Here is a 26,069-nt window from a genome sequence, read left to right as displayed (position 1 = left end):
CTTGTTTTTGCAGGACAAGTTGTACTTTTGAACGACACTATTGGTTTTATCATGTCGTGTACTCAAAAATGCTAAAAAAAAGTATGGTAAAATTGCAAAAAAAAGTGCAATCCCACACTTGTTTTTTGTTTGGCTTTTTTACTAGGTTCACTAAATGCCAAAACTGACTTACCAATATGATTCTCCAGGTCATTCCGTGTTGAAAGACACAAAACATATCTAGGTTTTTTTTTTATCTAAGTGGTGAAAAAAATTCCAAACTTTGTTTAAAAAAAATTGTGCAATTTTCCGATACCCTTACAGTCTCCATTTTTCGTGATCTCGGGTCAGGTGAGGGCTTATTTTTTGCATGCATAGCTGTTGTTTTTAATGATACCATTTTGGTGCAGATACGTTCTTTTCATCGCCTGTTATTGCATTTAAATGCAATGTCACAGCGACAAAAAATGTAATTCTGGCATTTTGACTTTTTTCTCTCTACGCCATTTAGCGATCAGGTTAATCCTTTATTCATTGATAGATCGGGCGATTCTGAACTCAGCAATTCCAAATATGTGTATGTTTGATTTTATTTTTATTGTTTTATTTTAAATGGGGCGAAAAGGGGTGATTTGAACTTTTATATATTTTTTTTTTTTTTATATTTTTAAAAACATTTATTTTTTACTTTTGGCATGCTTCAATAGTCTCAATGAGAGACTAGAATCTGACACAACCCGATCGGTTCTGCAACATAGAGGTGATAATTAGATCACATCTATATAGCAGAGGTACTCAGTTGCTATGAGCGCCAACCACTGGGTGGCGCTCACAGAAATCCACCATTGACAACCATAGAGGTCTCCTGGAGACCTCCGGTTGTCATGTCAACACACCAGTGACCCGCGATCATGTGACGGGGTCATCGGTGTGCCCATCTCCGGTGCGATTGCCAGAATTTAACTGGTTAATAGCCGTGGGTGGACCGCAATTTCACCTGTTGCTATTGCAGGCACATGTCAGCTGTTCAAAACAGCTGACATGTCCCCAGAAAGATGTGGGCTCACCGCCGCAGCCCACATCAAAGAGAGGGAATCCGACATCGGCGTACTATTACACCCGATGTCAGTAAGGGTTTAAAGGACGGTATCTCTATTTGCACTAAGTTATCCCCAAGCAGTAGGTGCAAGGAATATGGAGCTCTATAAAAGAAAAAAACATTACAATAGCTTTCAATGGTGGACATTCACTTTTTAAAAGTTCTTCAAGAATGTGATAAAATAGCTTCTGTCACATATTCCAAGCTACAGTTCGTCCTGGTCATGTATCAGGATGGCCTGCAGTCTAAAGAAACACAACACCCGAGACCTGTGTCTCAGATGACAGAAGAATATCATAAACACACATACATCAGGGAGCTGCTTGAGCAGGGCTTTAACATGAGAAGAAATAAATATTCTCACTGATTGAGAACTTGGCTGGACAAAAAAATCCTTTGTGCTCGGTGATCGAGAATAGTATTTATTTCAACTTATGTCACAGCCCTTCTGCGGTGGCTCAATATATTGAGATTTTTTTAGTGTTTTTTTTACACCTAGGCCTGCAATGGTGACATGGGTCATCCTCTATATATCCACAAATGACAATTCTTTACTGTATGAGCAGTGAGACTATGGAGGTCTCTTCCACAAGATGTTGTAACGGTTGATTCACTACAAAAGTTCAAGAAGGGCCTAAATGCCTTTCTCTAAAAATATAACATTACAGTTTATGGGCATTAGACTCTGTGATGTGATGATGATACAGGGAACTTATCTGATTGCCGCATGTGGGGTCAAAGAGGAATAATTCCACTAATGTGCAGAAATTAATTGCCTCAAGGGTTCTTGCGTTCTTATAAATCAAAATATTAAGTCCATCAATTTCAACCTATAATCTATGTCTACTTTCAACCTTTAAAATTGTGAAACTGAGGGTGAGGTATGAGGTTATGATGTTCCTCAGTCAAATGAGACATAGATCTCAAACTTTGTTTCTTCAAACTGCAACTCGTCGTGTCTTGTGACCTGCAGTTTGAATTGACATGTGCCGTTTTATCAAATTCTTGGAGAACCCCTTTAATTCTGTTAAAGTCCATTTAAACAGGTCTAAGGATATTTTTTGCTATCAAAATCATAATTATAATAAAATAAATTGAGAAGGACATTGGAAAAAAATAAACTATTATCCTTTATCAATCCTATAACCTTAAACAGATCAGGATTAATCCTGTAAAATAAAGAGAAGATTTCTAGGCTTAAATGTGCATGTAATTACAGCCTTTCAGATTTTTGGGTGGAGCAATGGTTTCCCATTCCCTGTGCCTCCCTCCTCATTGATGATGATTGGCTATTTCTAAACAATTTGGGGTATATATTGAGCTTATGCTGCACCTGTACCACCAGAAGAGAGAATATTCTCATATACGACAATGGAGCTAAGAGTCGTGCTGCTGTGGCTACTTAGCTGTTCCCTCTGCCGGGCGCTACCAGTACAGGTAAATCAGGATCCTATATTGTAATTTTTTCTAATAAGGAGGGGTAGATAGACCTGTACTCATTATTCTATCCACTTTCTCAATATAGTTTTATCTCTTTTTTTCCTTGCAGGTAAATGATATTAAACCCTATGGTAAGTAAGCACTTGTTCTAATTGATTTAATAACATTTCCTTTCTCTTACTGATCATTATTTTTTTTAATTTAGTTATTTTGTTCATTTAGTAGTCACTAATAACATTATCCTCATTTTCATTAGTCACCCAACCAGTTTTATGTTTCTCTATCTCTTTCTTCCCTGCTATTACAATTTTTTTTGCCAGCTTTCTCTGCTCCTCCCTGACTCTACTTTATAAACCACATAAAACCTTTCTTCGCTGGTCATTTTATTTTTGTTCATTTTCTTTTTTCCATAACTATGATTTCCACAGTCAGTAATAACATTATTCTCATGTCCATGTTGTTTTTGGTCTTTCTGTAATTGAGTGTAATCAGTTTGCCTCTACAAATTACTTGTAAGTTTTCTCTGCTTCTTCTTGACTCTACTCTAAAACACACAGAAAAGAATTCTTATTCCCAAACCCCTTTCTTGTCTACCCTGATTTCTTTTTATTTTATCTTTTTTTCCAATACCTATAATTACCTTAGTCAGTAATTATCCTCATGTTCATTAGTCACCCATGCTGTTTTACTACTTTTTCAATCCTTATCTGCACCAGCTCTGCGATAACCTAAGATTGAAGCAAAATGAGTAAATACCCTGTGATAAGTAAATATATAGTAATATTACATATAAATAACGTAGGGTACATTGTTTTGATAAAAAAAAAAAACAGAGCCATCCCACCACAACAAGGCGTACCCAATCGGGATGGTACCTAACTCTTGTAGTTCTTCTCACTATCAGCAGATGTAAAAATAGATAAGGGCAGAATAGGACCTTGGTCTGACTGTTTAGACACCTGCCCGGGGAAAGCTATATAAACAAAATAGTCCAAAAAGGGGAGCCATGACCCTGTTGGTACAAAGTGCAAAAAAATAAACCAAAACGTAAAATAATGTAGTCATAGCATATGTTGGTGTAAGTGTAACCTTGACAAGCCAGAGCTGGTATGTCACTCTCCATAAGGAGAAACGTTACCCCTTAGACCCCAGTCCAGAGCCTCTCACCCAGCCAAATTAGTTCTCATGCTTCGCACTGACGAGGGCCAACAGCCCGAAACACCGTGTCTGCGAATTGAGATACTGATTTGGCTTTTATCCTAAGTCATATTGCACAACTTGTTAAAGGGTTGAATGTGACTTGTAGGATCGCTACTTCCAACAAGGTGGCGCTATAGAGTTTAAGACGTCTTTTTCTCTGAAGAGGCAATTTGCATATGCATTGATGCGCATTCACACTGTGGGTATTTAACAAGCAGATCCTGCATAGTCAAAGTACAAGTAAATAACATAGAATACTTAGTTAACATTGTTTTGATCTAAAAAAAAAAAAAAACACAAAAGCCTTCCAACCACGACAAGGTGTACCCAATAGGGAAGCTCTGCTGTTAAAAAATGTAATGTCAGCTTTCTTTGCTTCTATCTGACTCTACTCTAAAAACCTCATGAAATATTTTTTAAACCCAATTTAATTTCTTTTCTCCTGTTGATCTTTTATTTGTTCACTTTCTTTTTTTTAAGAACTATGATTTATCCTTTTGTCACCCTTGTTGTTTATAATGTTTCCACCCTTGTCTGTGCTACATCATTACCACCTCTTTCTGTTTCCTCCTTTATCTCTACTCTAAAAGCCACATAAAACATTTTTTAACCCAGTTCCATTTATTTTCCCTAACTGGTCATTTAACTTTTCTTCATATTTTCTTTTTTTTTCATACTCTTTACCTCAGTTCATAATATTTTTAGAATGTTTTTTTTTGTTTCCCCATCCTTTTTTTCACCACCCTAGCTTGTAATAATTAACATCACAAATTTATTGCCAGCTTTAGCTGCTACCTTCAGACTCTACTGTAAAAATAACTTAAATTATAACAGTGATTTATAATAATTATGAATTATTTGAAGCATAACAAAAATAAAAAAAAAATCCTTAATATTTGTGTAATTCATATGCTAAATTGTATATACATGTTCCAACTACTCAGTGATTTTATTCAGTGTAGGTCCTTGTCCTGAGAGTTCAATCTGTAAGGACATAGCATTCTGACATCATGCTGCTGCCACACTGAAAGTCCCGCTGCCAGGAGGAAATGAACTTTATTCTCCCAGCAGTCTCCGACTTTCAGCCATAGGGGTGCAGCTGGCATGGTTTCAGTCACTGATCTGTGTATAGAGAGTGGCAGCTGTCACCACACCCCCTGCACTGACTGACAGCTGACTCGGCATTAAAGCCAGCTGACAGTCCGTGCGGAGGCATGGTATCAGAATGAGGCTTTCAGTGCGGCAGCCATGTCAGAACGCTATTAACCTGCAAATGAACCCTATATCTGCAGGATAAATGGGTTTTCTGGGACTTTTTTCACTGATGGCCTATCCTTATGGGCCGTAGGCAAGTACAGCACATCCACCCCCTATTGTTTTGATGAATCTATGGAGCTCTGAAACTGAGTAGTTCCATCCAATGCTGAAACTGAAAATAGCTGGTCAGCAGGGGGTGCCATGTGTTGCATCAACACCAATCAGAAAATAATGACCTACCCTAAGGATAGACCATCAAAATTAAAGTCCCGGACAACTCCTTTATCCTGCAAAAATGTTGAGACTTTTCAAAGCCTTTATGCGAGAAACTGATGTAAAATCTGCAATGAATTGGCCCCTTTTTGTTCTTTTTTTTCCAACTTTACATACAGTTGTGCTCAAAAGTTTACATACCCAGGCAGATTTTTTTCTTTCTTGGCCTTTTTTCAGAGATTATGAATGATAACACCAAAATATTTTCTACACTCATGGTTAGTGGTTGGGTGAAGCTATGTATTATCAAAAAATTGTGTTTTCTCTTTTTAACCCCTTAGTGACGGAGCCAAATTTTTGAAATCTGACCAGTGTCACTTTATGTGGTAATAACTCTGCAACGCTTCAACAAATCCCAGTGATTTTGAGATTGTTTTTTCGTGACACATTATACTTTATGATAATGGTAAATTTAGGTCAATATGTTTTGTGTTTATTTATAAAAAATATCAAAAATTTGAGAAAAATGTGAAAAAATTAGCAATTTTCAAAATTTTAATGATTATCCCTTTAATCCAGATGGCCATACTACAGCAAAACATTAATAAATAACATTTCCCACATGTCGGCTTTACATCAGCATCATTTGTAAAATGTTATTTTATTTTTTTAGCATTTTAGGAGGTTTAAAAATGTAGCAGCAATTTTTCATTTTTTCAAGGAAATTTACTAAATTTATTTAGCTATAGTGCACAACCGACAGATGCTGGATGGTCACCTGTATGGGGAGGCTATTCTCTTATATGTCAGGTCAGTTAAAAGGCGTATTGGCTGTCATTAAGGGGTTAAATCATAATGACAACCCAAAACATCCAAATGACTCAGATGAAAAGTTTACATACCCCATTTCTTAATACCGTGTGTTGCCACATCTAACATCAATGACAGATTGAAGTCTTTTTTCGTGGTTGTGGTAGTTCTTTATTTTCTCAGACGGTAAAGCTGCCCACTCTTCTTGGCAAAAGGCCTCCAATTACTGTAAATTTCTCATCTGTCAAGCATGAACTGTGCACTTGAGATCTCCCCAGAGTGGCTAAATGATATTGATGTCAGGCAACTGAGATGGCCACTCCAGAACCTTCACTTTGTTCTGATGTAGCCAATAACAGGTCAATTGGTCTTGTGGTTTAGATCGTTGTCATGTTAGAATGTACAAGTACGTCCCATGCGCAGCTTCCAGGCTGATGAGTGCGAATTTACCTCCAATATTTGCAGATAATGTTCTCCATTCATCTTTCCTCCAACTTTGAACAAGTTTCCTGTGCCTTTGTTGCTCACACAATCCCAAAACATCAGTGATTCACCTCCGTGCTTTACAGTAGGAATGGTGTTCCTTTCACCATTGGCCTTGTTGACCTCTCTACAAATGTAATGGTTATTGTTGTGGCCAAACAGTTAAATTTTGGTCTCACCACTCCAAATTATCTTTTTCCAGAAGTTTTGAGGCTTGTCTCTGTGCTGTTTTGCGTATTGTAGGTGAGATTATTTGTGGCATTTGCGCAGTAATGGCTTTCTTCTAGCGACTCGACCATGCAGCCCATTTTTCTTCAAGTGGCTCCTTATTGTGAATCTTGAAACAGCAACAGCGCTAGTTTTCAGAGTGTTCTGTATTACAGCTGATGTTATTTGTGGGTTTTTCTTTCCATCCTGAACAATTTTCTTGGCATTTGTAGATGACATTTTTGTTGGTCTACCTGACCATGGTTTTGTTTTTACAGAGCCCCTGATTTCCCATTTGTTAATCACAGTTTGAACGCTGCTGACGGCCATTATCAATTTCTTGGATATCTTTTTGAATTCCTTTCCTGTTTTATACAGTTCATCTACCTTTTCCCATAGATCTGTTGACAATTCTTTTGCTTTCTCCATGACTCGCAATCCAGAAATGTCAGTGGCTGGATGAAAGATGCAAGAGTCTGTGTGAATCCCAGAAGCTCACTCAGCTTTTATGCACACACTGATTACAAGCAAACAGGTCACAGATGAGGATGTCACCTTTAGTAGCCATTCAAACCCATTTGTGTCAACTTCTGTGCATGTTATCAGGTCAAAATCACCAGGGTATGTGAATTTTTGATCTGGGTCATTTGGATGTGTTGGGTTGTCATTATCATTTAAAAATAGAGAACACAGTAGTTTGATAATAAATGGATTCATCCAACCACTAACCATGAGTGGAGAAATAGTTTTGGTGTTATCATTTATATTAATGGAAAAAAGGCCAAGAAAGCAAAAAATCTGCTGAGGTATGTAAACTTTTAAGCACAACTGTACGTGCGTGTAATTTACCATAAGTCAACTGAAAAGAACATAACACATATTTTTGTTGATGATGTTGTAATTTGGTTCACAATTTTGATCTATTTCACATGTAGAGTGTAATATTTTGAGCAAAAAACATTTTTTATATCACTTGTGACTTTTTTTTTTACACCCTTCAGTTAATAACCCAGTGTCTGTTGATGATAAAAGCACCTTGTTCGAAATACTTAAGGAAGCCAACAAAAGTAAGATTGGTGCACCATCTGCTAGTGAAGTTATTGATATTTATTAATGCCTTTATTGATTGAGTTTATTGGGATGATTTGCGGATTTGAATGACACCATTTATAATACTATATTATTTTCTGTAAAATGGAAAAAAAAAGTTCCAAATCCGAAAAAAATTGAGTTCCCATACTGTTTTTAGAATTCTGCTTTTGCAATGTTTATTGTGCAGTAAAAATAGCTTGGTAGGATAATATTTCAGCTCAGGGTAATTACAGAGATACCAAATGTGTTCAGGCGGTTTTGTTATTGTTGTTTGGGGAAAAAATCTGAAAAAAAAATTGCTTTTGTGAGTATTTTCTAAGACTTTTTAACTTCTTTTTTTCCGTCTATGGAGCTTTGGGAGAGCGTGTTTTTTATATGTGTTATACTTACATGTTTATTGATACCATTTTGATAATTTTGTGTTGTATTCTATGGAGGGGAAGTGCCGACACTGAAAAAATGCAATATTGATGTTTCATTTTTTTTGTGTGTGTGTTCAGCGTATGGTTTTAATAATTTTATTTTTAGATAGATTGAACTTTTGGGATGTGATGATACCAAATACGTATTTTAATTTTACTTTTAATTTTTAGTCCCCCTAGGGGACTTTAATATGTTATTGTTTGATGCCAGCACAGCCCATCCTTATTCACAGTATCCTGAAATTCCGCAGGCAGATGTCGGTTATGTAACACTGCCAGCCTCTAACTGGCATTAAGTGGGATCAGATTCGGTGACTGCTTCATACATCCCTTAATGACCTATAACGATAATGTATGTCATAGGTCATTAAACGGAATCTTTAAGCAGGATTTCACCTAACCAAGGTATTTTCATGTTAATAAGGCTCTTTCAAAGAGAAATCCATCGATACCTTTATATTGCCGGTCCGTACCTCTGTTACTGTGAAATCTGTGTTTGAGTTGAAATGCAAATGGCTATGTTAGATTCAAAGAGTCTGTCACTCCAGCTCTATTTCCTGTCCAGCGCCTACTCCTCCTGCTTAATTAACAGCTCTTTTGCCTGAAGTCACACAACATAGAAACTGTCAGTCAAGCAAGCAGGAGGAGGCAGAGTTTGGTGAGGAATAGAGCTGGAGTGACAGAGGCTTCAGATCTACTAAAGTCCTTCAGCCTCATTTGCATATCAGTAGAAAAGCCTATTTCCATGTAATGGAGGGACGGACTGGCCATGTAAAGGTATTGCTGTGCTTATTGTTGAAAGAACTAGATACACATAAGATTGCAGAGTAAAATCCTCCTGCTGACTGATTTTTCTACCATCATAAAATTGACGTTTCATGGTTAAATATAGTCTCTCAGTAATCATTTTTCCTTCCCTCAGACGTCGACTTTCTTCTTAAGGAAGTAGACATCAATGTTAAATTCTCCCGGAACGTAATATCCTGTCCATCATGCCTGTGGAAAAAATCTGCAGATGGAATAGTTAGAGTCCCTTACAGCATCTCTTCTTCATTCCGTGAGTTTTTTTTATTTTCCATTCGTTATCTGGGGTACTCGTGTCTAGAGAATTTTTGCAAATATTTTAGACCTGAAAAATGTGACTCTGGTCTTCTGTTTCCAGTGAACTACGAAGGATTAATGATCACTTTGGGCATGAAGGAATTTGAGGTGATGACCTGTGTACAGTTTGTTGGCAGAACCACAGAACAAGATTATATCAGTATAGAGCCCGGCGGAGGGTATGATATCCTATTATTTCGGCATTCGTTGGTTTGGTCATATTTCATATTAAGTGACGTGTACTTACCAGTGTGGAGGAATCCGTCCAATATGTGTGGAAAGGTAGTGAAGCTGGAAACAACACCAGTCGTAATGAATCGGCCCCTAGGCCTCTTAATTCTGGAAAGCAAAGCCCAGCACCATGGTGGGGGGGCAATTTGGTCTATTTCAAGTGGCCTCTTCTCATCTTTTGTATGTATGCCACCAACTTTATCCATTATATTATTGATTTGTAAAAGCAATGCTTAACCCCTTCCCGACCTTGAACGTACCCAGTATGCTTGGTTGGCTGGTACTTACCGACCTTAGACGTACCGAGTACGTCAAGGCAATTTTGTGAGCACAGACGCTGTACTCGAGCAATCACCACCAGGTGTCAGCTGGCATCCAGTACTCAGTGCAGGAGCGACTTTGACTCCCTAACATGCTAGCGATCACAGCATTTAGAAGGCAGGCTGAGCGAGGGAGCTCCCTCTGCCACACGATCGTTACCATGGCAAAATAGTAAAAATAAAAATTGTAAAAATACTTTTTATAAAAATCAGAAAATAATAATAAAAAAAATATATATTGAACTGATAAATTTCTACTTTTATGTAAAAGAAAAAAGAAATAGTAACACATGTGTGGTATTGACGCATCTGTGACGCCCCATAAAACGATCCCACTAGTCAATCCCTTCAGTGAACATAGTAAAAAAAAAAATAGGGAAAAAACATTCTTTTTCATCATATTGCCCCCCAAAAAAGTAGAATTAAATGCGATCAAATAGAAATGGTATCTCTGAAAATGTCGCTGTACAGCTCTACCAGTGGAAAAAAGCCAAAAAAGTTATAGCTCTCAGAATACAGCGATGCAAAAATAATATTTTTTTCTATTACATACTGTAGTTTTTACTGTGTAAAAGTGCCAAAAGATAAAAAGTAACTATATAAATGGGGAATTGCTGTAATTGTACTGACCCAAAGAATAAAGCTGCCTTATCAATTTTACAACGGCATTAAAAAAAACACCCAAAAAACAGTTAATGAATTGCTGGTTTTTGTTCATTCCGTCTCCCAAAAATCAGAATAGAAAGCAATGAATAACTGTCACGTGTCTGAAAATAATACCTATAATAACGTCAGCTTGTCCCGCAAAAAGCAAGCCTTAACATGACTCTGTTGGCCGAAATATTGAAAATTATAGCTCTCAAAATATGGTGATGCAAAAAACTATTTTTTCAATAAAAAGCGTCTTTTAGTGTGTGGCAGCAGCAGCCAAAGATATAAACAAGATATAAATCTGGTATCGCTGTAATTGCACTGAACAGAGCGGCGTAAAAAATAAATAACACCAATTCCTCACCTGTTGTTGATTTTTGTCAATCTGCCTAAGGTTGCAGTAAGGCTCGGGGCACATCTATTTTTAAGTAGTGAATCATGGGAGACTCGTTTTGAAGTAAGAGGATCTAATAGATGAACAGATTATTCAGAAAATAATAAAGAAGATAATAAAAAAATGGACAAAAAAAATCACACAAACAATGATAATAACAGCTTCAATATTAAGACAGCAACTAATAAATGTGGAAAAGATCAGTTTTATAGTTCACATTGTGTGGGAATTGGTATCAAGGGTCAGTATCTAGAAAGCCTCCTGCATGGTAAGCAATATCCAGGAGGCCTCCCCTAGGTAAGCAGTATCCAGAAAGTCTCCCCCAACATAAGTAGTATCTGGAAAGCCGCCTGCAAGGTAAGCAGTATCCAGAAATCCACCCCCAAAGTAATCAGTGTCTAGAAAACCTCCCCCAAGGTAATCAGTATCCAGAATGCTTCCCCCAAGGTAAGCAGTTTCTAAGAATCCTCCCCCAAGTCCTAAGGTAAGCAGTATGCAGAAAGCCTCCTGCAAGGTGTTAAAAGGGGTGTTTAGACGAGTGGCCAGAAAGAGTCAGTTATTTGGCAACATGCTTTCCTGTAGCCAGAAACCAAATTCTCCATCTACCTGGTTTACTCGCAAGTGTTTTTTTAAATGTGCAAGTAGCCAATGTAACATATACATTTTTGCTGTATATAAAAATATAAATGTTTATTTTCTTGTGTCATGAGCTGCATCATCAATGAATTCATTGCTATTCAATGCTATTAAAAAACCGTTTGTATTCTGGAGCATCAAAACATTTAGTTACCAAATATAATGGGGATACTACTCATTTGCTCTAACTAAGTCACCAATGGCCTACTAACTGCCAAAGCCAAGCAACACTACTCTGTCCTCCTCCTCCTGGACCTGTCCTCTGCCTTTTACACAGTGGACCACTCCCTATTACTACAGACCCTCCCATCTCTTGGCATCACAGAATTGGCCCCATCTTGGATCTCATCATACCAAACAGACCGGACATTCAACATCTCCCACTCGCACACGACCTCCTCACCTCACCCCCTATCTGTTGGAGTCCTGAAAGGTTCAGTCCTATTACCCCTGCTCTTCTCCATTTACACCTTCAGCCTGGGACAGATCATAAAATCTCATGGCTTGCAGTATCACCTCTATGTTGATGACTTACAGATCTACCTTTCTGGACCAGATATCACCTCCCTACTAACCAAAATCTCAAAATGTGTGTCCGCTTTTTCATCATCTTCTCCACTAGATTTCTAAAACTTAATATGGACAAAACAGAATTCATAACCTTTCCCCCATCTCACTTCACTTCCTCAACAGACCTATCCATTAAAGTAAATGGCTACTCACTCTCCCCAGTCACACAAGCTTGCTGCCTTGTGGTAATTCTTGACTTTGATATCTCCTTCAAACCATATATCCAAGACCTTTCCACTTCCTGCCAATTTCAACTCAAAAATATTTCCCGGATCCATTCACTCCTCAACCAAGAATTTGCAAATACCCTAGTCCATGCCCTCATCATCTCCTGCTTTGACTACTGCAACCTCCTACTATGTGGCTTCCCTTCTAACACTCTTGCACCCCTCAAATCTATTCAAATCTCTGCTGCCTGACTAACCAACTTATACCCCCACTATCTCCTGACCTCTCCCCTCTGCCAATCCCTTCACTTGCTACCCATTACCCAGAGACTCCAATTGAAAACTCTAACCATGGCTCCTCAATACATCTGTGACCTTGTCTCCTGGTACTTACCTGCATGCAACCTCCGATCCTCACAAGATTTCCTTCTCTACTCCCCTCTTATCTCCTCTTCCCACAATCTCATGATTTCTCCTGCGCATCCCCCCTACTCTGGAACTCTCTACCCCAACATATCAGATTCTTTCCTACTGTGGAAACCTTGAAAAGGAACCTGAACCTACCTCTTCCAATAATCCTACAACCTGCAGTTACCACGGATCCACCAAAACGGCTCACAAGCTCTACCCTTACTGACTGTATCCTCATCCATCCCTTGTGGATTGTGAGCCCTCGTGGGCAGGATCCTCTCTCCTTCTGTACCAGTCATGACTTGTATTGTTTAAGATTATTGTATTTGTTTTTTATTATTTATACCCCTCCTCACGTGTAATTTGCGAATTTATGGTAATGAGAAGGTTACTTGCCCGGACATGAGGAGGACTTGACATCTTTCCTTGTGGGAGGCTTTCTGACCCTTGATATCAAGTTACCACATGGTATGAACTTCAAAAATGATCATTTTTACATTTATTAGTTGTTATATTATAATTCAAATTATGATTTTCCCAATTGTTGTGATATTTTCTGAATACCTCGATATCTGTTCATCTATTGGTTCCTGTTACTTTAAAACCTGTCTTTTGTGATTCACGACTTCATACTATGATTAAGGACACCATTTTGGTTGAGAAACTCATGAGTTTTTAAAATCACTCTTACACCGAGGCTGCTCGTTTTTATGGATTTACAATAAGAGTTTATTGGTTTATTGGTTTCCTTTGTTACCATCTAGTTTTGCTGTGCCATACCAGAAGGATCTGACATCCACTGATGCAGTATTCTCAGCTTCACATGTTTTGGACAAGCATGGCACCCTCTATTCCGCTCTTTTTTGTCACAAACATAGACTGATTTTCTTAAAAAAAATAGCATAATTCACACACAAAAAGCCTGATAAATATACAAATATATATATACATACTAAATATAGAGAAAACCTTATGCGTCAGGACATTATAAACCTATAGCTTTATGATCTAAAAAGCATCTGGTCATTAATTACGGTTTTCTTTTTTTAGGTGTTGGTCATATGTAGGGAAAGTGGGAGGTAAACAGGTAGTAAGTCTAGCTAAATCTTCCTGCCTCAGATTCCCTTTTGTACAACATGAACTCATGCACGCACTTGGCTTCTACCATGAACACACCAGGAAAGACAGAGACCAATACATTGATATCTTATGGCAAAATATCTCTCCAAGTGAGTATTCAGATCAGGTAACCTTTTCATAACCTAAATATTGTCCCCTTCTATGGAGTACGGTAGACGCGATGGATTTAGTAATTCATTGTACCTAATCGTTCGTACACACATCTGTATTACGTTTATTTAGTGGGAAACCATAGTGTCTACAATTACATAGTGGGAAATATTGAGGGTTTTTTTCCTGTAGAAGTCCAGAAAATAAATGTATAATGCTACATCGGACTCCATATTTGTGAAGGTATAAGAAAGCAATGACAGGGATCTGTGTGTCCATGAACGTTAAAGAGAACCTGCCCCATTTTATATGCAGTCCGATCCGTGGATAACATGGTGTAGAGAAGGAGAAGTTGAGGAGAGCGATAGACGTGTTTCTAAAGATTCAGTATGACTTTTATTTTATCAATTGAAATCCCTAATGTTTTTATGCAAATGAGTCCAAGGAGCGATCCCAGAAATGGGAGTCCGGTGGGTGATCCCGCTCAGTGATTGATAGCTATCTCTCCATGTACAATCATACATGGAACACCGTCAATCACTGAGCAAGACAACTCACTGGACTCATCTGCATACAAACACCACAGATTTCAATGAATAGATTGCAAGTTTTTCGGAAAATGTATATAAATCAGAACAGCTCCTCCTGCTCTTTAACATCCTGCCTGCAAATCAGATACCATTTTCATCATGATAGGTCCTCTTTAAAGAGGACCTGTCAGCAAGATATTCAACCTCTAATGAAAGGCATGACTGTAAAGCTCCTTTAATGCTTATTACATTCATACCTTACTTGTAGTATTTAATTGGGGAATTTTTGGGAAATCTATCCTTGAAGTTTTATTCTCAAGTGTAGCAGAGCAGGTAAAGCATTATAATTTCTGCTGTGATGTCTCCATTTTCTCCACCCATTGCCAGCCTCTTGTCTTTGATTGACAGTTCATTCTTCTCTCACTGCCCTGTTGATCGTAGTTGCCTAGATTGGTTTCATCAGACGGGGAGGCACATGCACAGTGAGCTTCTAGTGATGTTGTGAGATCACTGGACCAAATCCAGGAACATCCTTAGGAGCTCACTGATTATGAACCGCCACCTTCTGATGAAACAAACCAAGACAATGATGGTGGATGCCCAGGGCACTGATAGAAGAATGACCTGTCAATCAAAGACCAGAGGTTGGTGGTGGCTGGTAGTGTAGTGCCCGCCTTACTGCACTTTAGTTTTTAACTTCTAGAATGAATTTTTCAAAAATGTCCCCAACTTATTACTACAAGCAGGGTATGAATATAAAATGCATTAAAAGGGCTGTAGACTCATGCCTTTAGCTAGGGATCCAATATCTTTCTGACAGGTTTTCTTTAAGGAGTAGTAATTTCATGGCTCAAATCTTCTAAAGCTAAAGAGAACTAAAGCTTGGAACTACCCAAGTTGATTTTGTAACCAGGTCTCCATATTTTTCTCTTTTCTCAAACAGATGATTACAGCAATTTTAAAACTGATGATGACGGAAACCTCATGAACCTGCCATACGCCTACAACTCCGTCTTGCAATATGCCTCGTAAGTAGATAACCAAGAACACATAACACATAGTATGTTGTAGAGTCTGATCACATGGATTATATTTCCTTATAAGCACTCTTCAATTAGTGTGGATTGACATTCACTTTCTTGATGGTATGTTTACAAAACCAAAATATTGATATTAGATCTTATTTCTTTCTTCTTCATACCAAGTGGATTATCATTCCATGGTGCATGTTGTATTAAGCAGGGAAATTTTTACTAAAAATTTCATATGGAAGTTCCTGTTTCCCAGCTTAAAAAATATGACAAGTAAAGTAATTTGATGTTATGTTACTTACGTCTAACCATGTTCACCTTCTATAGGACCGCTTACAGCAACGTTCCTGGACAACCATCGATGGTTGCTAAATCTAACCGTAGCATATCTCTGGGACAGTCTATAGCAATGAATAATTTTGATGTAGAGAAAGTTAATACCCTCTATAATTGCAGTAAGTGCTTTTATTTTCTCCTGATGCCATAAGTTAGCATTTTGCATTTAGCTCTATATTGGTCTCATCTGACCAGAGTACCTTTTTCCAAAGGTTAGCTATGTCCCCTACATGATGTGTTGAAGAAGGTGCTCTGGTCAAAAGAGACCAAAAGAGAACGTAGTGTGGTGGAAAACGAACACTGCACACCACCCTGTTGCTGGTTTTGCATATCCATCTTTTTCTTGAGAATGAAGCAATACCATCTTGATATCACATTAAAATATTGCAAATAGCATCCCAACCTATTACTATTCCAAAAGTAATACCATAGACTGCTGAGATCAAGCATAATCATTACCCCCCAAATTATCTTCATTCTTTATTAGAACAATACTCCAAACAAGCAAAATCTTTGGGTGGGTGAAAGCCGTCAACAGCTTTATTCACTTAACATTTTTTCTGTCTCTTTTATTAAACTTTCATCAGGTACTTGCATTACTTGTAGGTAACACGTTTCTCTGTTTGATTTATCACAGGAGTGAGTGTTTCTGCCATATCACCATCCTTCGGAACTCATCATAAATCAAGTCAGAGCCGTAGACGCTGTGGTCCCTGAGCCTCTATGTTACTGAATGGATTTATGATGAGTTCAAAAGGCTGGAGAGGCAACAGAAACACTTGCTCCTGTGATAAAACAGGCAGCAAAATGTGCTACCTCAGAAAGCAGCAGCTGTTGGGTTGTCTGTAGCCTCATTTATCATAATTGCCTTTGGTTTTCCTCCAAAGGCCAGGATCTGTGGTATGTGTATTTTAAGATTTAGCTTGTTTTGATGACTCGTAATTTATCGATTTCAGATATCTGTAGAAGAAAATTTGTGGAGTTATCAGGAACTTTTAATTTTGATTTTGCCTCTTCAAACGAAGGAGGATCCAACTGCCTTTATCTGTTCCAGAGTTCCCAAAGGGTATTATATGACATTTTCTAATTATTTTTTGCAAAAGTTTCTTTAACTCTAGCCTTACAGTAGGAGCCCACTTCTGTTGTAAAACTACCATATTGACAACAGCAACTGAAGGGTCTAAGATCAGTGGTAACTCCTTCACCAGCTGAAATTCAACTATATATTTCAGCTGACAAACTATGGCTGGTGTGGGTCCTGTTTTGGTTTAGGGCAATAAAAGCTCTGCATTATTGCCAACAACATCGGCATCACTTCCTGATACACATGGCAAAAGTATTCTCTTTTGGAATCTTACACGGTTGCTATTTTTGCTTTCATCCCAGGTTCAACTGCAGCTTGATAACATCAATATCTCACCATCTCCAAACTGTAATACTGCCTACATTAAAATCTATGACGGAGTTGATAAGTCATCACCTGTTCTGATTGACAAGATATGTGGAAAAGTAGTACTCCCACCTCTGGTTTCCTCTGGATTTTTCATGCTAATTGAAATTGTTACCAACCAGCCATCAGCTCAGAATACATTTAGCGGTTCTTATCAGTCAGGTAATGGATATTGACTCTTGCAATCCCCCTCATTATAAGGGGTAGTCATCTTTTGTGGTAGCATATGATTGCTACTGATGGAAAGATCTAGTAATGATCTTTTACTGCCGAGATTATATGAATTTAAAGCAAGCCTAGTGATCACACTTTATGCTCGTTTCATTTAGTGATGTACGGAGGAACCTTTGTGACAACAAGTAACCCGGTGACATCTCCATTGTTTCCTAATATGTATCCCCCCAATCTGAACATTGTCTACAGTATCATAGCCCCTGTAGGATACAAGGTAAGACATCACATCACTTTCAGTTTTGAAAAGTAACTTATTAGAATGTACAAAGCCAGTTTGACAGTTTTAGCAGATCTGCCCCTCAGTGGTCAACATGGCAAAGTCTCAGAGGCAGCCAACGTAAACTCGGAAAGAAACAGCCAGCCAATCAAGAACTGAATGCATGGATAATGGTAGAAAAAAAAACAGGACTGATAGCCAAAGAAGCAAATTACCATATGAGATATGTCATCTTTGGTTTGTGGGGGGCAACTCATCAAAGTATTTTAGACATAAAACCTGCGTAAAATATTTTTTTAAAAATCACAGATTTACTCAAAAACTTTGCGTGTTTTGGCATTTTCTTAAGTCTCATGCGGTTCTGCCATAATGGGCAAAGCTAGGAAAGAGTTTGGGTGGAACATGGCATCAAATTAATGAATAGTACCAGTATTTCTTATGACACAAATGTTATTTCTGTCTCTGACTGGAGTCAAATTTCTGGCCAGGTGCATGGATGCGCACAACACTAAGATTAATTAATTAAGTTGCATGCACCTCTTAAGGTACCGTCACATTAAGCAACCTACCAACGAGAACGACAACGATCCGTGATGTTGCAGCGTCCTGGATAGCGATCTCGTTGTGTTTGACACGCAGCAGCAATCAGGATCCCGCTGTGACATCGCTGGTCGTAGCTGAAAGTCCGGAACTTTATTTGGTCGTCAGGTCGCCGTGATTCATCATGTTTGACAGCAAAAGCAATGATGCCTGCAATGTTTTTCAATGGAGCGAACAACCAGCGAGAACGATAAGTATGTCACTGGATCGCTCCTGCATCGTTCTGCTGTTACAGTGTTTGACGTCTCTTAGCGACCTAAACAGCGACGCTGCAGCGATCGGCATCATTGTCTATATCGCTGCTGCTTAATGTGACGGTACCTTTAATGAATTTGGCGCTTCTTACACTTACATCACCCTCATTAAGTCTGGCATGTGATACATTATTCTCATTGAATCCAAACCTGTCTCTTTAAGCAAGTTTATGATCATTTTAGGCCAAAGCAAAATTCCCATGAATTGTTTAACGTCTCCAGTCTCCATTGTTCACTCCATTGTCCCTTAATTATTTATCTTTTTTTAATATTCTTTTCCCAGGTGACTCTAAAATTCAATTTCTTTGTGCTATTATTTTCACCAACGTGCTCCACAGAGTATTTGATAATTAGAGATGGACCTTTAATGACATCCCCGATCTTGAACACATTCTGTGGAAGAATTTTTCCTTCTCCGGTCACATCTACTGGAAACATAATGCTTCTACAGATGCAAACTGGAGCCATCACTAGTTTTAATGGATTTATTGCTTACATTAGTTTTGGTAAGTGTGTCACATTGGGTAGAACTAAAGTGTCATTTCTAAAAGATTTTATCATAAAAATCTTTAAAAAAAAATCTGTCCTTGGCTGTAGCAGTTCATTGGATAATGAATATAGAGGAGGCACGAATGCACGGTCAATGCTCCATCATGCCAAGGCACTCCAGAGCCCCGTTCTCGGGAGAGGTGGGGCTAGCAGCAGTTAGACTCCCATTGATGTGCAAGTTGTCACCTATCCCTTGGATTAGTGTTAACTTTAATGACTAGAATAGTCAACCATCCTTACAAACTAAATAAATACTCAGTAGTATATTTAAAAGGGTAGTTTGGCACCACTCACTTGCGGATTGGGAGGTAAATAGTGCTGATAATATTGACAAGTCTCTACTAAACTGCTAGTCACTGGCAGTGGTGATGGAAGAATGCGGCACCAGACTAAGCTCATCTATGACTTTTTCCTGCGCCAATCCTGGTGATTAACAAGTCTCTCACATTGTGGGGGTGACCAATCCATCACTTATAACAATGCTGTGAGGAGCCGGCCGTGGGCAGTGCCGGTCCAGTCTCCTCTCTGGTGATGATCCCCAAGCAGATCTTCTATTATATTTTCTCTAAAAATCCAGCACTTCTCAGAGAAAAATATGTAGTAAGATGGGTAATAGTCTATGAAAAAAAAAGTAATTCTTTATCAATGCTGCATTCCCAGAGCCATAATGTTTGTATTAAGCTCTATAGTTTACACACACGTTTCCGCCTAAAATGGTGGCATTGACTAAGGTAACCAATTACATATGTAAGAAATGCAACTTGATTGTATAACATTAGACCTCACCTTTGAATTTGTGTTTTTTGCCATACAAATAAATTGATCATCTGTTTTTCTTCTCTTGTAGTGCCAATGTAAAATGCATGAGGGGATTAGGAGAGTCCGATCAATCTAGAAGTGGAATGACCAAATCTGATTTTTAATTTTTTTTAATTTATTCTATTTAATGATCGTGACAAATTTCTGGATGGCAATGTAATGTCATGTAATGATCTTATTGTTATTTTGCTTTTCTTTGTAATACTAAATAATACCTTCAGAAAAATTACTAATTTTAGAATGTAAGGAGTCCTTCTTTTATATCTGGTATGTCCTGTAAATTCAATAAAGGTGATGGCTAGTTACCGAAACTCGTGTGATTAATTGAGTAGTGTGAGACAGTGACCGGCGTTATTGTGAATGGCCGGTATGTGTCGCAGAGGAGGAAGTCCTCTGTGCTGTGAGCCTGGAATGTTTCTCTGGGACCTGTAGTTCCATGAGCCTTGTTTAGATTAGGAGGGCTGGGCTTGCAGGCTAGCTGGAGAGTTGTGCGGGTCTGGCTAACCACCTACCTCCCATCAATGGAAATGTCTCATGGGATATAATGAGACTGCTGTTTGGTCACATGGTCTCTTTGTTGGAAAGTCCTTGAAGAGGACAGGTTTTTCCTTGAAGCACATGGGGGAGGTCATGTGCCTGCACAGACTGTGATGGCTATCTGAGCTGGGGGAAGACACAGTCCTTCTGAGAGTCCAGAACTGACAGTTTTGAGCTTGTCGAGAAAGTCATAGTATGGGTCAGTTGTCCCAGTAAGGCAGCTTCCCTTGAAGTCAGGACTGACTAAAAGTCAGTGTGTGGAGCGGAGCTCCTGGAAGGTAACCTCAGAAAAGCGGGCTTCAAGAAAGGCAGACACGTGTATCTGCTATTGGAACAGACGGGTGGTCATAAGGTATTTCATGGACATAACGAAATGGACTGTAATTTATGCGGTTTATTCTGTGTGTAAATAAACGGGATGGACTGTTTAAGTGAAAAACCATTCCTGTGTGCCTTAATCCCATTGCCAAGTGAGTGCTCCCCACACATTCAGTGAACATTATCTCACAGTAATTAACTTGTTCAGGAACAGCAACTCTAAGCAGATGACAAAATGAATGAGTAATGAACTATTCTTAAAGGGGCTCAAGTGAATTATTTTCTAAGAAATTACATTCCACATGTCCTATTCTGATGATTTTCTAGTCTCTTAATTAGTGTGGAGCATTCCGATACTGCAAGTATCGGGTATCGGCCTATATTCGCGGTATCGGAATTCCGATACCAAGTTCCGATACTTTCAGTGTATCGGAAACCCGAATCGGAAATTCCCATCATGCAAACTCCCAGTTTATTATGAATCAGCCAATGAGGAATGATTTGAAGTGTGGGCACATCCTGTTCTGCATGGTGGGCATGTAACTACTGGAATGGCTGTGATTGGCTGCTGAAATGATGTCACGACACCCTTTAAAAGTCGCCGCCGCCATTTTGTTCTCACTCTGCTGTGAAGTCAGTTAGGGACAGGACGCTGTGTTCTGACTGAGGGCCAGTTTAGAGATTGCGATTTGCTTAACTGTGCTTAATCCAGGCTAAATTAGCAACCGCTGTGTGTTCACCTTGCTTTTGCCTTGCAGCGCTGTTCACAGCTGTCTGCAAGGTCTGTGTGTGTGAGTGCAGCTCACTCTGCTGTCTGTCCATAGCCACAGCCGGTTGTGGTCAGCTCAGGGTGCTTCACTGCCTCATACTGCTAAATCCTTTTTTATTGCAATTAGTGCAGCCTGCTGCACATTTTTCCAAATATATCCTATATTAGTGGCTTTCCATCTGTATCCTGCTAGATTGTGGAAAATCACTATATAGGATTAGATAGAGGAGCTTTGTTTGGCCTTGCAGCGCCGTTCGCGGCTGTCTGCACGGTCTGTGTGAGTGCAGCTCACTCTGTAGTCTGTCCGCAGCACAGCCGGTTGTGTTCAGCTCAGAGTGTGTCACTGCCTCATACTGCTGAATCAATTGTCCTAAATTGCAATTAGTGCAGCCTGCTGCACCTTTTTTCAATAATATCCTATTAGTGTCATTCCTTACGTATCACGCTAGATTGTGGAAAAACACTATATAGGATTAGATAGAGGAGCTTTTCTTGGCCTTGCAGCGCCGTTCACGGCTGTCTGCACGGTCTGTGTGTGAGTACTGCACTCTCTCTGTAGTGTCTGTTCTGCAAAACAAACCCAAAGTTTACCAAACACTCCATTTTACTGTTATGTAGGCCACATAAGAGCATAATAAAGTCTAGTCCACACTCCATAAAATAAGTGTTTCTTATACCTGTTAGCAGCTGTTCAGGAATAAGCGCACTAAGCCGTTTGTACTTTTCTGCCTATCTTTATCACTCAGTCTATCACGATGAAGAAGGCAGGGAGTAAGGCATGTGGGCGTGGGCGTGGAGCAGGGAGAGGACGTGGGGATTCTGTGCCAGCTGCGGGCACCGGTGACTCATCATCCCCCAGTTTCGGCAGGGAGCAGACCTTCATGCGCAGCTTTGTCGGAGCTCGCCATACCCCGCTGCTGCGGGACGAACGAATTGAAGCCGTTGTCGGATGGGTGGTAGCTAACGTATCGACTTCAATTAGTGCCACATCCTCTCAGGCACAGGGCACTAAAGAGCAACCATCTGTCTCTTCACCACCTGCCAAATTGCCCAGGCAGTCAGAGAGCCCAGGACAGGAGCCATCTCTACTTCTGTTCTCTGAATCTCTTGGCTTGGAAACAGGGGGCCAGCCAAGCAGCATTCGAGAAATGGAAGAAGAGGCTGTATGCAGTGATGCCCAACAGCTTTGTCTCTCTGAATCAGAAGAGGCGGGTGGGACAGTGCCTCCGGTTACAACTTCTCAGTACGCATCAGATGAGGAGACCCAGGTGCCAGTTTCTGGTGCGTACTGTGCTGCCGAGACTACCCAAGAGAAGCAGTTGGTGGCAGAGGGTAGCGTAGATGATGAGGTCCTCGACCCATCATGGCGTGAGGAACAGGAAGGTGGTGGGAGCAACTCTGAGAAAAGAGATTCCCCGAACGGCTGGGAGAGGGAGGAGGAAAACTGCGGCGCCTGGAGCCTCCACTTCAGCACCCATTAGGAGCATGTCTCTTCCAAATTCCAAAGCGGGCGCACCCAAGACTTGCAGTGCCTGGTCCTTTTATGACACAGTTGCAGATGACATTTGCTTTGTCAAATGCAAGCTATGTAGTCAGAAAATCAAACGAGGTAGAAATGTCAGCAACCTGAATACCTCAAACATGTGCCGACCGAGCACGCTGTGGAGTTACAAAAACACACTGAAGACCTAGGCCAACCTACAGCGGCACCTACCACCTCTTCAGCTCATGTTGTTGCCTCTTCCTCCAGCTCACACACTGCTGGTTCAGCTTCCTCACAGGATCACCATGGAAGAACCTCTGGCACTGTTGTCCAGAGACCCAGTGTAATTCCACCCACAGCACCACGTTCCCAGTCATCCTCACACTCCCTGCCCAGTCTGCAGCCATCAGTAGCACAGGTATGGGAGAAAAGGCGGCCATTCTCTGCAAACCACCCACGAGCACAGGCTCTGAATGCAGGCATTGCGAAACTTCTGTCACTGGAAATGCTCTCATTCAGGCTGGTGGAGACTGACAGCTTCCGTGACTTGATGGCATTGGCAGTCCCACAGTACAATGTGCCCAGCAGCTTTTATTTCAGCAGGCAAGCCGTCCCTGCCCTGCAAAAGCATGTGGAGGCAAACATCAAACATTCCCTACTAATCACCGTTAGTAGCAAGGTCCACCTAACCACCGATGCGTGGACCAGTCACCATGGACAGGGATGATACCTTTCCCTCACTGCCCATTGGGTCAATGTTGTGGAGCCGGGTACAGACATGGTGAGTGGCGCTGTACGTGTACTGCCAACACTAAGGATTGCAGGAATCCAGTCTGTGCACATTGACTCCTCCTCATACTCCAGTTCCTCAGAATCATTGCTGCAGGAGCCGTCACGGTCTACCTCCACCTTGACCCGTGAACGCTTACCTGTTACAACCGATATGAGCACAGCTGTGGCCAAACATCAACAGGCCGTACTTAAATTAATTTCTTTGGGGAATCGAAGCCACACAGCGCAGGAGCTCTGGAATGCCATCAATTCTGAGAGCGACAAGTGGTTTGCGCCAACGAATCTCCAGACAGGCATGGTAGTGTGTGACAATGGCCGAAATCTGGTGGCAGCTCTGGCCCTTGGCAACCTCACTCACATCCCATATCTGGCACATGTGCTCAATTTGGTTGTGCAGAGTTTTCTAAGGGACTATCCGGATCTTGATGCACTGCTGCACAAGGTCCGCCTTGAGTGTGCTCACTTGCGGCGTTCCAGCATGGCCAGATCGCGCATTGCAAGTCTGCAGCGCCGATTCCGTCTTCCGGAACATCGCATCATATGTGACCTCCCCACAAGGTGGAATTCCACGTTACATATGTTGGAGTGGTTGTGTGAGCAGCAGCCAGCAGAATTGGAGTGCCAGCTGCATCAGGCGCAAAAAAGTCGCAGTGTGCGCCGTTCAGACTTCACAACCACTGAATGGGCCACTATGAAGGACATCTTCCAGGTTTTGCGGGCCTTAGATGAAGCCACGCGGATAGTGAGTGCAGATGATGCACTAGGTAGCATGACTGTCCCTCTTATCTGCCTGCTTGAAAGAACCCTGCAAGCGCTAAGGAATGAGGTGGTGGAAGAGGTTGAGGATGAGGAGTCAGAAATGCCATCGGCTTCTGGACAGTCTGCGCGACGTGGTTCCTCACAATGGAATAGGCAGGGGACCTTTTGTGAGGAGGATGAGGAGGAGTCAATGGAGGAGGAAGACATCTTTCCAGAGAAGGGAGTTACACAAATCTCCAGTAGTCAGTATGTAGAGAGAGGGTGGGGTGAAGCAGAGCAGGCAGACATCACGCCTCAAGCAGCGGGCAGCGTTTCTTGGCCAGTTGGCAGTCTGCAGCACATGGTTGATTTCATGCTGCAGTGCCTGAGAAACGACCACCACATTGCCCACATTCTTACCATGGCTGATTATTGGGTGTACACCCTCCTCGACCCGCGCTACAGGGACAATTTGCAAACCCTCATACCACCGTTGCAGCGGGAGCGTAAAATGCGGCTGTACCAAGACACACTGATGCAGTCCATCATCTTCTCCAGTCCAATCGAGAGAAGTGCTGCGCCTGCTACTGCTAATGCTTTACAAAGCAGCTCTGTGCGTAGAGGCAGTGGAGGAATCTCTGCACAAAGAGGTAGCAGAAGCAGTGGTCCAGCACAAGCCAAGACCAGTCTGTTCCAACAGCGGCAAAGTTTTGTGTGCCCTCCACAAATGTCTACACCATCACTGATGGTGACAGATCCTGTCAGCAGGAGGCCACGTTTCTGTCAAATGGTGACAGACAACATGTCTTACACTCTCAGCGTACTCCCAGATGGCTCTTCCCCCTTCAAGTTTTGGGTCTCTAAGCTGGATACATGGCCAGAGCTTAGCCAGTATGCATTGGAGGTGCTGGCTTGCCCTGCTGCCAGTGTATTATCGGAACGCGTCTTTAGTGCTGCAGGTGGTGTACTAACAGACCGTTGCATGTGACTATCATCCGATAACGTTGACCGGCTTACTTTTTTGAAAATGAACAAGGCCTGGATCTCACAGGAATTTGCCTCTCCTCTTACCGATTAAATAATTGTTTGCCAACAGTATCCAGGTCTCCAGCTGTGTTCATGTTTCAACCACCTGAACTTTAATCCCTGGGCTTCAACACCGCCAGTTGCTGCCCAGAAGTGCCGGCTGCACAGACAACACATGACCCAGTGTTATTGGGTTTTCAGTAACGTCCACTGATCCCCTGCTATGTATCCGGCAACGTGTCCAGCGACCGCCACGCTGGCACTACAACAGCAACTAATGGGAACCTGTCCCCCCCAGGCGTCTGTAACTGAAAGAGCCACCTTGTGTAGCACAAATGCTGCACAAGGAACAGGTGGCTCCTTTAGTTCTGCTTCTTGCACACGCTGCACTTAACACTTATAAAATATGTGTCCCCTCATACCGTGAAACCGTCCCGTAGGTGGGACTTTCCTTTGCAATGAGACGTAGCACA

The 26,069-nt window shown here is 40.8% G+C and overlaps 1 protein-coding gene across 1 annotated transcript; it reads left to right on the top strand.

The window, feature by feature from the left end:
- Positions 1 to 6,388: 6,388 nt before the first annotated feature.
- LOC138637904 (astacin-like metalloendopeptidase) lies at positions 6,389 to 20,209 on the top strand. The gene is made up of 12 exons (XM_069726832.1): positions 6,389 to 6,404; positions 7,690 to 7,755; positions 9,125 to 9,259; positions 9,365 to 9,482; positions 13,734 to 13,912; positions 15,387 to 15,471; positions 15,802 to 15,929; positions 16,767 to 16,876; positions 17,197 to 17,422; positions 17,590 to 17,708; positions 18,849 to 19,071; positions 19,962 to 20,209. The coding sequence occupies exons 1-12, from the start codon at positions 6,389 to 6,391 to the stop codon at positions 19,970 to 19,972; spliced, it is 1,416 nt and encodes a 471-aa protein (XP_069582933.1). The 3' UTR covers positions 19,973 to 20,209.
- The last annotated feature ends 5,860 nt before the right edge of the window (positions 20,210 to 26,069 follow it).

The sequence above is a fragment of the Ranitomeya imitator genome, chromosome 5 (genome assembly GCF_032444005.1).
Source record: "Ranitomeya imitator isolate aRanImi1 chromosome 5, aRanImi1.pri, whole genome shotgun sequence".
NCBI lineage: Eukaryota > Metazoa > Chordata > Amphibia > Anura > Dendrobatidae > Ranitomeya > Ranitomeya imitator.
Note: the sequence above shows the minus strand (reverse complement) of the source record. Positions and strands in the feature narration are given on the sequence as shown.